The sequence below is a fragment of the Thermobia domestica genome, chromosome 6 (assembly GCF_964235325.1).
Source record: "Thermobia domestica chromosome 6, izTheDome1.hap1.1, whole genome shotgun sequence".
In the NCBI taxonomy this organism is placed as follows: Eukaryota; Metazoa; Arthropoda; class Insecta; order Zygentoma; family Lepismatidae; genus Thermobia; species Thermobia domestica.
In genome coordinates, this window is record NC_137459.1 from 70,521,301 (window position 1) to 70,540,299 (window position 18,999).

The following is an 18,999-nucleotide window of genomic DNA, read 5'->3' on the forward strand; positions in this document are numbered from 1 at the left end:
TGTCATAGAGTCAAGAGGTACTTGGGGTCAAGAAGGAGCTAATTTCATGAATGAAATCGGCCGCCCATAACACTTATATTGGGAGATAAACGATCTACATCATTCCTGATTCATTGGATCAGTATCACCGTTCAACGGGAGAACGTTTCAGCCATTTTGTGTACGTTACCCACCGGTAAAGCATTTGAGGAGATCTATCTCATATAAGGAACCCCATAATTGTTCAGAAGAATTTCTGTTTTAATTATTATATTCTTATTTAGTGTAAATGCATGGAATGTTAAATTTGAACGGACAATAAGAAAAAAAACACTAATTATAAATTCGTTATCAAACATTTTAAATCGTTGTATGTCACTAATGTATTAACTGTAAATTTAAACACATTTTTATTTTTAAATAACTCCAAATGGAATGATATTTTACCACATTATGGAGATTTTACTAAAAAGTGCTACGTTACGGAAATGTCTTCTAATCCATATTTAGTATGAATAAATAATATATTCTAACAATTAAAAAGAAGATTTGTAAAATTAAGATTTTTAGCAAAAATTAAAAATAAATAAATAAAGATGAAAAAGAGGGATACTAATAGACTTCTTAATTTGATACTTTATTAAAATTACCTAGAATTAAAAAAAAATAATGGATGCTTTAAATGAATCAGCATTAGTTAAAACACCGTCAGTTAGTATTTAGCTATTATCTTTTATAACTTTTCGGATTGCGTATGGATAGGGCTATCATTTAGTGTTAAAACAATATATCTTTTCTTATCCGTAAATGTTGTCTTTCAGAATGTTGTTTTAACACTAAACGATAACTCTTGTCTATACAGTACGGTGGGCCGAAAAACCTTTTTTTTTTTTTTTTTTTTAAATTTCGATTGGCCGGATTGCGGAAAAGTTGTCTCGTGTTAGTGTTAGTCAACACACAAAATTTGGACTTTTTTGGTCAACCCCGTGCTTTGCCTCATGGGACTTGAATATTTTTATAGCTGTGGATATGCAACTTGTATGACACGGCGAAGAAAATTGTGCTGCAAAGCTATTTTTTTTTTTAAATTTCAATTGGCTGAGTTGCGGAAATGTTGCCTCGTGTTAGTGGTAGTGTACACAGAAAATTTTGAATTTTTTGGTCATCCCCTTCCTTTGCTCACGGGACTTGTATATTTTATAGCTGCTGATATGCAACCCGCACGACACTACGAAGAAAATTGTGCTGCACATCTATAACCTTTGGTTCTTGTTCACACTGAAGCATTCTGAGGCTGAATATAAAACGCAAGATAAAAATGAGTGATATGTGGTTAAAAATTATAATCAATTAGATGAAGAAATTGTATTGATGTTTTCAAAACACATAATGAATATAGGTCATGAAAAATTGTTGATAAACCTTCCCTTCCATCTCTTAGTTCGTCTTGGCACATACACTTAGAGACTCGCCAGAATCAACCACGAGGAGGTGGCTGCAAATCGAGTTCCACCCGCCAACCCACTTGCTTCCGTTTTTTGGCTTGAGTTCAATTTTTGCATTCTTTCTTCGAGACTCTAATTTTGTCATAATAAAGCTTTCTCTTCGATCCGCTCCACACACTAACACTGACGCTTCTGTAACTAGTTTTATCATCCTCTCCACCGATTGCGCATGGCACGAAAAACATCTAATTTGCTTAGAAGCTGTAGCCATCGTTATAATATTTTCTTCTACCTGGCTCGAAGAAAATTCTCTTGTTAATGGTGGTTGATGATGTCCGTTGAGAAACAATCGATCATCTTGTGATATTTACTTGCGTCTAAGTTTACTTTTGGAACAAATTCATGTAGTCTTATATTTTTCTTTGTCGATACTTTTTATATTCTTCTCAATCCTAAAACTTGGATGTTCTGGTTCCTGTTGGTGATCATTGCCAACAACAAGTTTTCAGGATGGGCAAAGTAAGCGCTGCAGCTAATCACAATATACAGGATTCTTCTTAATTCCTCTGGAAGAAAGGATGCAGATCAAGCGAGTAGCCACAAGTGTCGCATCCCGTTGGTGACAGAGAGAAGAATTTCGCTTAATTTCAAACCAAACTTGCTGACATGCTGTGCAAGCCAACGAAATTCTTCTTCGGGATATTCGGGCAAATATATAATCGGAGAATACGAGAAGCTGTAATCAACAACTGGGACATGACAATTTGTCCAGGTTTTTCCTTCAGAAGATCTGGCGGACACAAACCTTCTGAAACAGATCTACAAATGTCCAAAAGGTATTGCTAACATTACTCAAATCTTTTAATACCACTTTGTCAGGTCAGGCCGGCGCCGAAACACACAGGCCGCTGGACTGTGTATAGAATTATAATGTTTCCGACTTATTATAAGAATGCTTTACGTATTATTATTATAGTCGTGTACAACGTTGTAGATAAAAGTATAATTTTATTATATCACAGCCTATTTCCAAATTACTTGATATGAGATTACTTGTTTAAAATTTTCTTTATAATATAGACAGGTCTAAAAGAAATTGTTCACGATATACATGAAGAAAGCTGCAAATTAAGGGTGGACAACATTTTTTTCACGCTATATATGGAGAACATGAATTGAAACAAAAATACAATTTTTCGTCTAATTGATTATAATTTTTAACCACCTAGCAACAATATTGTATCCCACTTTTACTTGCGTTTTATATTCACCTTCAGAATGCTTCAGTGTGAAAAACAGCTAAAGGTTATAGATGTCCAGCACAATTTTCTTCTTAGTGTTGTGCGGGTTGCATACCTGCAGCTATACAATATTCAAGTCCCATGAGGCAAAGAAAGGGGATGACCAAAAAAAAAAAAAATCAAAATTTTCTGTGTAGACTACCAGAAGCATGAGGCAACTTTTCCGCAACCCAGCTAGTCGAACATTAAAACAAAAATAGCTGTGCAGCACAATTTTCTTCACCGTGTCTTGCAGATTGCATAACCGCAGCTATAAGAATATTCAAGTCCCATGAGGCATAGGAAGGGGTTGCCCAAAAAGATCCAAATTTTGTGTGTCGACTACCACTAACACGAGGTAACTTTTCCGCGACCCGGCCAATTGAAATTCCGAAAAAAAAAGGTTTTTCGACCCACCCTACTATACAGGTTCTGAAAAGCAGAAAATGAAGGGACAGAGACAGTGGGGGATCTAGAAGGTAACAACTGTGGGGACCAGCCAGAACCCAGACTATGTTATGTATATCATGAGTTTACTATAAACTTCCGGTGGGGGCAATCGGTCGAAAATGTGTAAAACATTTTTTTAGGCCAGCTATTCTGAGTGAGATTTTCTTGAGTTTCTTCATTCATATATTTCTATTACTATTTTTCTATTTCTATTCACTATTTTTTTTAGAAATTTGATTTCTAAATATAGGAAATCGAATTTCACGCATTTGTTAACTTTCAAAGCTTTTGCGCCAATCTCCTGCTTCTATCCTAATAGACTTAGGCTCATGATTCGTACATCATTTTCTTTATCATAAAACTGGAATTCAAATAATACAAAAAAACATGTGTTATGACCCACTAACTCGGGAGATATTTGAGAAAATGTATCATCATTTTCCGTTAAATGGTATTTTAACTAATTGAACACACTTGAAGGTACTTTGAGTCTGGTACCTGTATGAAAGATACTCCACTAAAATTTACGTATTCTATGCTATATATTAGTCAAAATTTAATTGTCGTGTTAGGTATGACGATTCTTGAACCAAAAGCGTCTCTTTTATTAAAAAAAAATATGCCTTTTAATAGAGGAAGAAAGACCTAATATGTTGTTCTGTCGTAAAACGTGAGTCATATATTCAGAGACGGAGAAAGGGAAATTATACATAAATTAAGTACATACTGATAGATTAAAGTAGGTGAAAAATACTATTTTAATTGTTAGATCATCCACTAACACGTAAAAAATATATGTATGTTTCGGAAAATTGAACATTGAACTTACTTACAAACGTTCTCTCTTCACACATGTAAATAATGCATTTTTATGCATACTTTTTTCAATAATTTTCAAAGAGACAAATATATCATATTATGTGTATCGCTAGGGTCATGAAAGAGATGATGTTGGACGAGGAAGGAGATAAAAACCACACATCAAAAACGTCACAATTACACTGTTACATAAAGCAATGTTTTATCAAGCGTAATGTTTAATTGTGGTCAGTAAAAAAAATAAACAATTGTCTTCTAAAGACGTTATACTTTTTCTAAAATGTTCCTTTAAATTCTTTACAGGGTTTCACCTCTTCTCTTGTTCGATGATTGAATGGTAATGTAGAACAAAATTTAAAATCAACAAGTACAAAATTATATATATTTATAATTGTTAAAGAAATGACTTAAGTAAATAAATAATAATAGTTGTTTTAATACGTTACCTCCGTCGGGAAATCTAGTGGGTGATCATGTGGGGGCTGCTGATTCTAAAACGAGAAAATACTTTTATATAACGTTATGATAGATTCAATAATATTAGAATTAAATTAAGACTAAGATTTGTAAAGTCTAAGATTAATCTCCATGATAAATATTGGTGTGTTTTGATTGTCATAGAGTCAAGAGGTACTTGGGGTCAAGAAGGAGCTAATTTCATGAATGAAATCGGCCGCCCATAACACTTATATTGGGAGATAAACGATCTACATCATTCCTGATTTAATGGACCAGTATCACCGTTCAACGGGGGAACGTTTCAGCCATTTTGTATACGTTACTCACCGGTAAAGAATTTGAAGAGATCTATCTCATATAAGGAACCCCATAATTGTTCAGAAGAATTTCTATGTTTTAATTATTATATTCTTATTTAGTGTAAATGCATGGAATGTTAAATTTGAACAGACAATAAGAAAAAACCCACAAATTATAAATTCGTTATCAGACGTTTTAAACCGTTGAATGTCGCTAATGTATTAATAACTGTAAATTAAAAAAAATATTTTCAAATAACTCCAAATGGAATGATATTTTACCACGTTATGGAGATTGTACTAAAAAGTGCTACGTTACGGAAATGTCTTCTAATCCATATTTAGTATGAATAAATAATGTATTCTAACAACTAAAAAAATATTTGTAAAATTAAGATTTTTAGCAAAAATTAAAAATAAATAAATAAAGATGAAAAAGAGGGATACTAATAGACTTTCTAATTTGATACTTTATTAAAATTACCAAGAATTAAAAAAAATGGATGCTTATAATGAATCAGCATTTGTTGAAACAACGTCAGTCAGTATTTAACTATTATCTTTTATAATTTTTCGGATTGCGAATGGATTGGGCTATCATTTAGTGTTAAAACAATATATCTTTTTAAATCCGTAAATGTTGTCTTTCACAATGTTGTTTTAACACTAAACGATAACTTTTGTCTATACAGGTTCTGAAAAGCAGAAAATGAAGGGACAGAGACAGTGGGGGATCTAGAAGGTAACAACTGTGGGGACCAGCCAGAACCCAGACTATGTTATGTATATCATGAGTTTACTATAAACTTCCGGTGGGGACACTCGGTCGGAAAAGTGTAAAACATTTTTTTAGGCCAGCTATTCTGAGTAAGATTTTCTTGAGTTTCCTCATTCATATTTTTCTATTACTATTTTTTCTATTTCTATTCACTATTTTTTTTAGAAATTTGATTTCTATAGGAAATCGAGTTTTACGCATTTGTTAACTTTCAACGCTTTTGCGCCAATCTAGTGCTTCTATCCTAATAGAGTTAGGCTCATGATTCGTACATCATTTTCTTTATCATAAAACAGGAGTTCGAATAATACAAAATACATGTGTTATGACCCACTAACTCTGGAGATATTTTCGAAAATATATCATCATTTTCCGGTAATAATATTTTAACTAATTGGGCGGAGATGAAGATACCTACCTGTCTGGTCCTGTATGAAAGATATTCCATTAAAATCTATGTATTCTACGCTATATAGTAGTCAAGATTCTTTGTCGTATTAGGCATGAAGATTCTTAAACCAAAAACGTTTATTTTATTAAAAGTATGACTTTTTAATAGAGGAAGAAAAAGCTAACGGGATAGAGAATAGAGAGGGTATGATAGCATAGAACTATAGGTGTAAGAATTGTTGCATAACTTAAAGTTATAGTGTGATTAAGTACATGTTATTACCAGTCAATTTACAGGATGCGTTTCTGTCCTGACCATATAGCGAGTTCATTCGTTGATATTATTGTTCATAACAGAAAACCTATCAGTGGAAAGAAGCAAGAGGTCAAGTCCACCAAGCATAACTGTGGTACGAAATATCTTATTCTGTGAGTGAATTAGCAAAATAAAACTACTATGAAACTTATCTCAGTGACTACCTATTTTATCCATTTTATTTTTCAGGAAATGCCATTAATGCCTGAAAGCTTACACGTGTTTTGAGCTCCTATTCAACGACCACCTCTTTAAACGGTCTTTTCTCTCTTTCGTTATTTTTTTTTTCATAAGTCGATATGAAGATCCCGTATCATTAACCACACGAACACCAAGATCATTTAGATCAAACAAAAGGGCAAGATTGAAATGGCCGGATAGAAGGCCAAAATCGAGTAATCTTACGTTTGAGTAATATTTCTCGTAATAAAATAATATTTGTGAGTGTCTGGTCATTTTGACTCGATTTTGGCTTTCCAAAAGTTAGTCTTTTATCCTCTTTTCAGCAACCGCCTCGCTTAATTGTCATTTCTTGTATAAGAACCAATATGGGGTGTCGTAATAATACTAATGATGCATGTTAAACTTCTTCTTCTTCTTCTTTTTTTTTTTTGGAAAATTCTATCCTCAGTTCGACTCCTGAGCCGGTGGAGAACTTTCAGTTAAGCGGTCACCAACTAGTGAACTAAACCGCCTTGTTCTATAGAGATAAAAATTATTATATACTGTATTCCTGCGAATTACTGTGAATAAAATAATAAGAGTACTGTACATTTAAATGAACCTTTATTGCTTTCAAAAATCGTGCAGTGAGATAGCAAAGAGAATAACGAAAGTTAAATTTACTAAAGACTTTTCAAGTCATTGGATGAGTCACTGAAACCTAAAACAAGTATATGACAAATTTTTGCGATCTTCAATGTCAAATATTTCACTGCTCACGTACTTATTTCAGGATTAAATTGGTAAGGAAATGTATCAGAGAAAAAGAAAGGGAGAGTTTACAATTTATTTTTTTCTTGGAAAAAGTAAACATAAATCTATATAGTAGAAAACAGAGGTTCATGTACTTTCAATTGAAAAAATGATGTCAAAGTTTTAATTCCAACATTAAAAAAAATACTTCACCCAGATTTATATTACTGTACTATGCATGTTTGTAGCCAATTGAGTAACTCTTACTATGTTTACTACAAGTCTCACTGTGTAATATTGTTATACTGCAATTCCTTAGAATAAAATCGAATTAAAAAAACGCCATAGGAGCATGGTGGCTCAGTGGAAGAATGCTTACCTCTGGTTTGAGAGTTTTCTGGTTCGACCCCCGGCCAAGTAAGTTTGTAGTGGACAACATCGTGCTCGTGGGTTTTCTCGCGTTACTCCCGTTTCCTCCCGTTTTCTCATTTCACCAATTCTTCCATCATCATTCATTTGTCTTAGTCATCACCTCCTTTAGTGTAACGGTCATAATCATGGGACGTTAAAATCGAAGATTTCATTAAGAAATATCATCTACAGGACAGTCTATCTATTATTAAAGTAAGACATTCCAAGACACAAAGAGAGAAAAAAAAACATTTCTGCTGATGTTGACAATGCTATAATTTTCGAGTTTGAGATTAATTTTATATTAATGTAAGACTAATGGCAAATTGTACACACACAGAATATCTTTAACATGCGGATACATTTCTTTCACTTTTGAATTTGTATACTGTATTGAATATGTCTATTTGATTTGTTGTGTGTCCCCACATATCTACCAAATAAATCCAATTTCCAACTGATTGATCTGTAAAGTCGGATCACATGTTTACTCCTGGAGCAGCGATCTCTGAGTCTCTGAGTCTCTGAGAAATAGACAGAGCAAAGGACGGGAGACGAAGCGGTAAAAATAATGTAGAGAAGGGTTGGTAGTATATGAGTAATTATGGATCCAATTTACCAACGATATTTCGGTTTGCCTGCCACTGTTCTTTTTATCCATGCACCAGGTCTTTATTCCTTCTGTGTCTCTTCATGCGATTTACCGAGGAAAGAGAATAGCGAACGGTAATGAACGGAATGAAAAATAAAACTTCTACTTTTATGTCCTACGTTTATGCCTTGTTTTCTAAAGTATACGGATGGATAATGAAAGTGGGCGATTACGAAAGCATTTGGTGGAATGAGAACGTGCGAGTAAACGAGAGAACCTAGAAAAAAATCATGGACATAATGTTGTCTACCACAAATTTTCGTGGTGTATGATCAAACCAGGGACTTCTCTCACCAGAAGTAAACTGTAAAGTCACAAATCACCAAATTGAAAATGGGTATGCAAGCACTAGTGATGGGTAAATTCCCAGGAAGATATTTTTCGGGAATATTCTCGGGAAGATTCCCCAAAATGGGAATTTTCCGGGATATTATGTACAATCACAAAGAAAATTGCATTCTATTACTATATTCCGATTTCAAAGTTAAATTCATTTTTATATCACAGTATATTATTACTGTTGACCCCAGAGGAGTCTTTAAAATGTATATTCTGAACGGTATTATGTTATTTTATTATATCTAGAGATTACGCATAAATGTATATTTATTTACAATATGTTCTATGCAAGTAAATATGTGGAAAAAATGGTATAGTAAGTCCCCATACTTTTAAACCGCTAAACAGTTTAAATTTATATGTAAGTGAATTTTTTAAACTTGACCCTACTACTGATATTATAAACATATTACATTTTTAAATGCTATAAACAAATTAGGTTGGGTAACTGCCAGAAGACACATTTCCCACCATTTTATTAAAATTTGCGCATAAATATTTATGTTCACAATATTTGCAAGATACTGACTTATCTTTAAAATTTTGCACGTAACATTGCCACACAGGACCTTTCCTCCTACCCATTTTTCGGAATTTCCATGCATTAATTCACATGTAAGAGAAGTCCGAGTACGTCTTCAGAAATTCGAGTCAGAGAGAGGAGACAGACCGATGTCTATTAGTAACGGTGGTTCGGGGTTTATTAATAGTACTTCATCTCTATTTCTACATAATTTCTACATTACTTTGCAAAATGGTCCCTTTTCATGATTTCTAAATTAGTACTTTGCTACTTTTTTTAGTGCAAATGGAAATGGAACTTTAAAAAATCATATTATTAGTTATATAAAACACAGGCAACGAATTTTAAATTTTTTTTAGCCTCCAAATTATTTAAAAACTAGAAATAAATCATAATAAATGAAAATAAAGTAATTAGTCGTATGGTTCTCATAATTTGGAAGATAAAAGTAAAGAAATGGAAATAAATTCCTTCCCGAGAATTTATATGCCAGGGAAAAAAACTCGGGAATATTCCCATTTTTTATCTTCCTTCCCACCGGGAATATTCCCATTGCCCATCACTAGCAAGCACATGCATACAACTATGAATAATTACAATATAACTTACTGGCATATCAGGTACAAACACGATACTTGCTGGAAAACCCTGAAATTAGAAATATTCTGTTGTATTATCAAATTGGACTCAAGAGTGAAAATGAAAGCATTTTGAAGCAGTTAGTTCTTTTGTTTTTAACTTGTTAAAATTTTGAGTAAACAGAGTTTATTAAAAAAAAAAATGTCGCAAATAAACACTGTGATATAATATTAGATTTGAACTTGCAAGTAATAGCTTTCAGTACCTCTTGTGTTAATAAGTAAATGAAATTAACAAACTTACTCCTTACATTACCTAAGGAGAATTAGTACTTAGGACAAATAGGTAGCAAGTTCTACTAACCACAACTTATATATCAAGTAGTAATAAAAGAACTTGTAAGAAAATATCAATATTGTGATGGAGAAAAAGCCTAACCTTGACTTATATGTCTACGGATATACTTACTCAGGCTGAATTCTCATGATTGCTCTTTGTGATAGTTAATACATATATAGATAGTTCTTTGTTTTCTGAAATGAGGAGTAATAAACAGGGTTTGTCCGGACTGATTTACTTAAAGAAAAAGAAGTTTTACTTAGTTTTCCTCTTCTGCTTCAGCACAGTGTTTCCCTCGACTCTGCCAATCACTGAAGATTTCCTCGAATGTAGAAACGGGAATACTCTTCAGCTCCCTCGTTATGGCCTCTTGAATGGCCTGGACCGAGCCGTGATGCAATCCTTTCATGACTTTTTTTCAATCGGGGAAAGAGGAAGAAGTCTGCAGGATGGCTGGGGAAGCTGTGTGATGCCATGTTTGGTCAGAAAGTCCATGACAGCAAAGGAGGTGTGGCTCGGCGCATTGTCATGATGAAGCTTCCACGATCCAGATATTGCTGGACGGACGTGGACGACTCGTTTTCTTAGTCTTTCAAGCACTTCCACGTAGAATGCAGCATTCGCAGTCTGACCAGGAGGTACAAACTCTTACTGAACCACTCCTTTGCAGTCAAACAAGATGAACAACATCAATTTTATTTTCGACTTGCTCATGCGGGATTCTTTCGGGCGCGGTGAGGCGGAGGTACGTCATTCAAAGCTTTGATCATGTCTTCGGTCTCACTTGCAGTTTTACCTAGTTTGACGCAAAACTTCACCGCATAACACTGCTCTAACAAACGATTCAGTGTGAAGATAACAAGGCACCTTGAAAAAGATTCACCTTAAACTCGATCTACACTCCGTGAAGGCTTGGAAACGACTGACGACTGGTGCGCTGTTAGCTAAGAAGCCTCCACACAAGCAGCGCAGTAACAACTAGTGGTGGGCACAAAAACCGGTTTTTAGAAAAACCGGTTTCGGTTTTCTTCAAAACCGGTTCGGTTTTTTACCGAAACCGGTTATCGGTTTTCTTCAAAACCGGTTCGGTTTTTCACCTGGTCCGGTTTCGGTTTTCTTCAAAACCGATTCCGGTTTTTTTCCAAAATTTGTTCTATTTCTGACCAGAATGGTGTTTCGTTGTTCTCCGGAAACCGAATCCATTTCCACAGAAATAGTTTTATGTGTTTTCGAAAAGTTTTCACCGAAACCAGTTTCGGTGAAAACCGAACCGGTTTTGGAGAAAAACCGAAATGTCGGTTTTTGGGGTTTCGGTTTTTATAGAAACCGGTTTTCGGTTTTTATAAAAACCGGTTTTGCCCATCCCTAGCAACAACCCTCTCCTTCACCACGTTTTGGCGGGGAAAAATCAGCCCTACTGCTTCCCGGACGAACCCTGTATACCTTCCAGAGATATTCGAACAAATGAAGTAATAATAATAATAATAATAATAATAATAATAATAATAATAATAATAATAATAATAATAATAATAATAATAATAATAATAATAATTGCATAGCCACCAGCAAAAATAAGCAAACGCGCCTTACGTGCTATTTTGGTCATTATTTCTGAACGAATTGACCAACTGAAATAGCTGTCAGTATTGATGAGTTGATTAATTATGGTCTAATGAAGACGTCAGTATCGAGAGTATTTATTCCCGTCGTGAAGTTTCCTACATTGTATAGAGAAGTACGTTCTTTGTAAATCAATCGTAAACCGATCGATTTCTGTGCAAGTTTTGCCCAATTTTTTTGTCATAGCCATATTATTTTTGTTGGTGTCTGTACATAAATATTGCAAAAATTAAGTCTATTTGAAGAATTGATTCTATATACACCATCACCAATAATTCAGGATAATACCTACAATAGAACACATGCTAAAACTCACGTGCTAAAATCCTGCAGCTAGTTTGCTGTAAAAATTTCGCGTTAAGACATAATGTGGAACATACTATTTTTTCTAAGTCTGTTACCTCTTCTGTCTCTGAAATAAGTGACGAAACACTACTGAAACATATTTATTGAAAGACAGTCAATAAGAAAATTATGGTAAATCGTGGTACAGTCTGTCTCAAAATTCCAAAAATTCAAACAAATCAAATGCAAGAGAACTATTTTCAATAAACTCTTAGTTGCTTATGAAGCTTATTGTAGTTTTTAATCCTTAACCGAAAATCCTAGATAATGTAATCCTTAATCGAAACAGGACATGAGTAGTCATACACGTGCATGCAGTAATTTTGAAAAACAGTATTTTCTTCGAATCAATATTACAACTTTTTCCTCATATAAAGCGATGTACAAGTGGTGTCAAATGAAAAATTAATAAAATTATCATTTTGAAACCTTCTATCGTTCCTTCTCGTTTATTTAATATGGATACAAAAGTGGGCCGTCTATTACCTAAGCACGATATGTCTAAAAATAGAACAGTAATTTAAAAAAAAAATTCAACTCGTTTTCAACTCAAAAATTATCAACATACTTTCTTTCAAATAAAGCTGTATATCTTTGATGCAGTTCGAAACTAAGAAGAATTATTATTTTCGATTCTTCTACTATGGTTCTCTTTAGTTTAAGATGCATATGAAAGAGTTCCGTCTTTTCTCTAAGTAACATATATAAGATTCTAGAACAATAACTTTCTAAATTACACTCAATGCATTTTTCCTCAAATAAAGCCATATATCTCTGGTACCAAATTGAATCTTAACAAAATTATTCATTTTATATTCTTCTACAAAACCCCTTCTTTCATTTAAGATGAATTTAAAAGTGAACTGCATATTTCCTAAGTATAGGTACGAGGCTGGGATAGTATTTTTTTTAATTATCAACATACTTTTCTTCACGTAAAGCTATATATATATATCTAGTGCTATGCCGACTCTTAATAAAAGTATTTAGAGACTAGGGTAATCATGTTTCAATAAAATTACCAACACACACAGTTTCTCAAGTAAGACTACACATCTCTTGTGCCAATTCGAATATTAACAAAAGTGGTATTTTACTCGGTTATTCTTCGACGAAGGCCCGGTTTCATTTATGTACACTCATGTCCAAAATGATTGTCGCATATCTATAACTGTCTTCTTGTAAGAATATAATTTGATAATGATTTTGCACGATACTTTTAATACCGGTACTATGTGTGTAATCGAGAAATGTATATTTGTGGAAAATTTTATAGGGAAAGAATTATAAGCACGTAAATTAGAATGATTAAAACAAAATGTTTCTAAATGGACAAGAAAGTTCTATTTTCGTTCTATTGTTCTTATTTACTGCTCTTTTGACATGAAATTTGCCACATACATGTCTTTGCCGATTATGCACATATCAACATTATAAGAAATACAGGGCGAATTCGTTATCAAATTTTATTCCTACAACAACATATTTATAGACATGCGACAATAGTTTTGAACATGAGTGTACATAGAAGTGGGCTGTCTATTCCCTAAGTATCTGTATGAGGCTATGATAATATATTTTTGAAAAAATATCAGTACAACCTGCTTCAAGTAAAGCTACATATCTCTGGTGCTTTGTCGAATCTTAACATTATTTATTTTGTGTTTTTCTACAAGGTCCACCTTTTTCGTTTAATATGCATATGAAAATGCGCTGTCTATTCTGTTAGTATGATATGTACGAGGCTAAGACAGCATTTTTTGTAAAACAAAAAAGTCAACACATTTTAGTAGTATTGGCTGCACTCTAGGACACTTTTTGGCCCCTGGGTCCCTGCCTCAGGACCCATGGTCCCTGGCCGGGGTCAATGACCTAGGGATACATAGGACCACCCCCTCTAAATTTTGGCAGGGGTACCATGGCCCACCCCCTAAATTTTGGCAGGGGTACATAGGACCACCCCCCTTAAATTTTGGAAATTGCAAAATCTAAAAATTCGGTATGGTAGGGTAGGACCATAGTATGTACCTCTATCAGTATTGGGGGTCTATGTCGTTCCCTTTCATGGGTAAAAAATTGCCAAAAAGTCAAATTTCGGGGGTTTTTGACCTAATTTATCCCCTTGGATGAGGTGTTATTACCCTATATAGTTATATGGGCGTATACAGGGGTCCATTCCCTTTCATAAGACATGGGTATATTAATGCACCCATTGAAAAATTTGGGAGGGGTACCTTGGCCCACCCCTTAAATTTTGGAAATTGCCAAATCTAAAAATTTGGTATGGTAGCCTAGGACCACAGTATGTACCTCTATCAGTATTGGGGGTCAATGTCGTTCCCTTTTATGGGTAAAAAATTGCCAAAAATTCACATTTCGGAGGTTTTTGACCTAATTTATCCCCTTGGATGAGGTGTTATTACCCTATATAGTTATATGGGCGTATACAGGGGTCCATTACCTTTCATAAGACATGGGTATATTAATGCACCCATTGAAAAATTTGGGAGGGGTACCTTGGCCCACCCCTTAAATTTTGGAAATTGCCCAATTTAAACATTTGGTATTATAGTATAGGACCCTAATATGTATTATGATAAATTTGGATGGTCCACCTCGTTCCCTTTTAGGGGTATCAAATTGCCAAAATATAAACGTAAGCAATACGTAGTACCACGTGTTTGGTTTTGACCTAATTTATCCCCTTGGATGAGGTCCTATTACCTTATATGTTTATATGAGCGTATACAGGAGTCTATTACCTTTCATAAGACATGGATATATTGGTGCACCCCGGGAGGGGTACCTTGGCCCACCCCTTCAATTTTAGAAATTGCCCAATTTAAACATTTGGTATAATAGTATAGAGCCCTAGTATGTATCACTATAAATTTGGGTGGTCCACCTTGTTTCCTTTCATGGGTACACAATTGCCAAATTTTAGTACAACCACGTGTTTGGTCTTTTGACCTAATTTATCACCTTTGATGAGGTGTTATTATCCTATATCGTTATATGGGCGTATACAGGGGTTCATTACCTTTCATAAGATATGGGTATATTAATGCACCCCCAGGAGGGGTACCTTGGACCACCCTTTAATTTTGGAAATTGCCCAATTTAAACATTCGGTATAATAGTATAGGACCCTAATATATATTAATGTAATTTCGTTCCCTTTTAGGGGTACAAAATTGCCAAAATATAAATGTAAGCAATACGTTGTACCACGTGTTTCGTTTTTTTACCTAATCTATTCCATTGGACGAGGTCCTATTACCTTATACGTTATATGGTCACGTATGGGGATTCATTTCCTATCATAAGACATAGGTACATTTGTGCACCCGGGAGGGGTACTTTGACCCACCCCTTTAATTTTGGAAATTGTCCCTTTTATATGTTTGGTATTATAGTATAGGACCCTAATATAAATTACTATAAATTTTGGTGGTCCACCTCGTTCCCTTTCATGGGTACACAATTGCCAAATTTTAGTACAACCACGTGTTTGGTTTTGGCTCAATTTATCCCCTTGGATGAGGTCCTATTACCTTATATGGTTATATGGTCATGTATATATTGGTCCATTTCCTATTATAAGACATGGGTACATTGATGCACCCTTTAAATTTTTGGAAGGGGTACCATGGCCAACCCCTTAAATTTTGGAAATTTTCCAATTTGAGCATTCGGTATCATAGTACATGCCTCAACATGTATCATGATAAATTTGGGTGGTCCACCTCGTTCCCTTTTAGGGGTACAAAATTGCCAAATTTTAGTACAACCACGTGTTTGGTTTTGGCTCAATTTATCCCCTTGGATGAGGTCCTATTACCTTATATGGTTATATGGTCATGTATATGGGTTCATTTCCTATCATAAGACATGGGTACATTGACGCACCCTTTAAAAATTTGGGAGGGGTATGTTGACTCATCCACTCAGTTTTAGAAATTGTTTAATATAAGCATTTGGTATCATAGTACAGGTCTTCAATATGTACCACTATAAATTTGGATGGTCCACATCATTCCCTTTCATGGGTAAAGAACTACCAAAAATCAAATTTCGGAGGTTATTGACACCTATTTAGCACGTTATATGGTTTATTACCTTTATATGTTTATGTTCCCTTTTAAATTTGGGAATTATCAAATAACAAAATTCGGTAAACGTTTTCTAGGACCCATTGGTGTTCCTCTTATGACCAAATATTCAAAATTTAAAGGTTATTGACCGGCTTTATTATTGAATAAGTACAGGATTTATTACTTTTTCATAAGACACAGGTGTATTTGCGTACCAATCTTAAATTTTGGGAGGAGGTACATTTCTTATTGTCATATCAATAATTGGTAATTGGATAGTATCTCATTCATTGGGTAAATCATTGTCAAATATGAGTATGATCACGTGATCAGTTATTAACCTATGATGGGATTAGGAGTCCAGAACATTGGTACATTGAAACTTTGTAGGATAATTTGAGAATGCGTCATTGGTTTTGATTATTCCCGCCAAATATAAACGTAAGCAAGACGTTGTACCACGTGATTGTCCTTGATGAGGTAGTGTACAGGGATTCATTTCCTTTGTTGTGGTACTTCTTAAGTTTGAGTACACACACACTTCTAGAAAACAGTTGGTTCTACTCAGGTAAACAATTGACGGACATTATTGACCTTATTGAACATATAATGATATGATTAACTCTAAGACTTAGGTATATCAAGAGAAGTATTCTTTAAATTTGGGAATGGTGATAAACAGAATTTTAACATAAGGTGCGAAATTTGAAACAATACATTGAACTTTAGTCACAGCTCATAGTCTAAGATCATTGGTGGTGATTGATTTGAAATCTGATAGCTAACCTTATTGAATCTTATGACTCATAGACGAAAGGCAATACATGCTACAACAGTTTGAAATTTAATCATAAGGTGATGTAATCTGACACTAGCAAAGTTATTGTTAATGCAATTTGATTGGATGATCACTATCTTTCCTGCAATCTGATTGGTTGATCACTATCTTTCGTGCAATCTGATAGGTTGATGAGTTTTAAATCTTTTTCTGCATTCAGTTTTGTTTTAACATTTAAAAAGTTTTTGAATTTTTTTTTGTTTGAAACTTTGGTTTGAAATTTTTCGTTTTAAAAAGTTTTTGTTTGAAAATTTTCAAAATTTTGTTTGGGATTTTTTCGTTTGAAATTTTTGTTTGAAAATTTTTTTCGTTTGAAATTTTTTGTTTGAAAATTTTTGTTCGAAAATTTTGTTTAAAATTTTTTTGTTTGAAATTTTTCGTTTCCAAATTTTTTGTTTGAAATTTTTTGTTTCAAAATTTTGTTTGAAAATTTTTTCGCTTCAAAATTTTGTTTGAATTTTTTTCGTTTGAAATTTTTTGTTTGAATTTTTTTCGTTTCAAAATTTTGTTTCAAAGATTTTTGTTCTAAATTTTTGTTTCAAAGTTTGGTTTGACATTTTTAAAATTTGTGCACTCATTAGTAAAGAACCGGAACTGTTTAGAACTAAAACCTCTGGCAACATTGTGGTGCAATAGTACACGTCAGAACATGGGTTGTACTTGAAATGAAAAAAAAAAAAACACAATTCATTGAAATGGATCATTTTATTACACTCCACATACATCCATACCAGATAGTGGTTCTGGATATTGTCGATACAATGTATTTTGAACTTCTTGCACTAGTTTGTCTTTAGCATATAATTTTAATTCCAATTGAAGTCTTTTAAGGTCTAATGCAATATCAATTGGTGGAAACTCAATGTCCATTTGATCACAAATAAACTGTTTATCAATACAGGTATGCACCCACGAACGATGTTGACAACCATCACAATATCTAGATACATGTTGTACAATATGCATAACACATTTTTCAAAATAGTACTTTTTCAGGAATATACTAGTTTTGTTGCACACTTCCACTGCATGTTTCACACACTGAAATACGCTGATGAATTTGTTCCATTCCGTTTGTGTAAGATACACCATATTGCGAGGGACATGAAATGTACTCTTTTTACGTAACAGCACCATCTTCTCTTCGAGGACTGTACGCAGCACCACTTCATGATTTGAGCCTAATGATTTGACTATGGTCACATTTAGCTCATCATGAAAATAATCGTTCATTTGGTCGATTCGTGAACATAATATTTGCCATTCTTCACAGGTCAGTTGTACACCAAATTGTTCTGCTTTGCCCAATCGAATTACTGGTTCAAATGTTCTAGCACTGATACCAATCATCACATGTTTTGTTTGAAATATATTTATTGGATAATAGCTTGCGAAGATGAACTCTTTATCGTTAGAAGTACACTTCTTTCCTCCTGAAAAGCACTTGCTCAAATGATTTCGTGGGATGACACTGTATTTGCTGGTTTATAGTTATTGCTGACGTCATTGGTAAGGAATGTGCTGACGTTTGAATTCATGATTTCATCACAGTTGCTGACGTCATGCCGACCAACCAAATTCATACAACTACGGCTGACGTGCTGACGTTTGAATTCATGATTTCATCACAATTGCTGAGGAATCTGGCTGTGTACTAAATTCAAGTTGATGACTTCGACCCAAGAATCCTTTGTAACATAAAGATACAGATCCAGAATTTAAGAAACGCAGCAGTTCTTCTTGTTTTGATGCTTCCATGGGTAAATATCTTGCTGGTAAAATTATATTCTTATCATTTTCAAGCTTCACTACGATTCTTAATCCAAACTTTGTAGGGATCATTTGGCTAGCTAAGATTCTATAAGGTACATTCTGTTGTAAATCAGTAATCTTGGTGAATGATTTCATCACATCACGCGTGTTTAGAAACTGCAGACAAGTAGCCATGATGATGTTATCATGAATACTAACTCGAACGATACTTATATATGATGAAAAACTGATGACGTTGCATTATCATGTTCTGACGTGTACTATTGCACCACAATGTTGTCAAAGGTTTTTGCTCTAAACAGTTCCGGGTTCTTTACTAATGGGTGCACAAACTTTTAAAAATGTCAAACCAA

General features: G+C 34.0%; 1 protein-coding gene across 4 annotated transcripts in view; it reads right to left on the reverse strand.

Moving 5' to 3' along the window:
- The window catches only part of LOC145687684 (uncharacterized), a 131,598-nt gene that overhangs the window by 77,507 nt on the left and 35,092 nt on the right, over window positions 1-18,999 (reverse strand). For 2 of the 4 annotated variants that reach the window (XM_081761141.1, XM_081761139.1), the window contains exons 3-4: window positions 9,665-9,703; window positions 4,420-4,464 (exon numbers count right to left, since the gene is read on the reverse strand). In XM_081761141.1, the coding sequence (XP_081617267.1) occupies window positions 4,420-4,464; window positions 9,665-9,703 (84 nt within the window). The remainder of the gene's footprint in view (window positions 1-4,419; window positions 4,465-9,664; window positions 9,704-18,999) is intronic. The other 2 variants (XM_081761142.1, XM_081761140.1) reach the window with 1 other exon arrangement.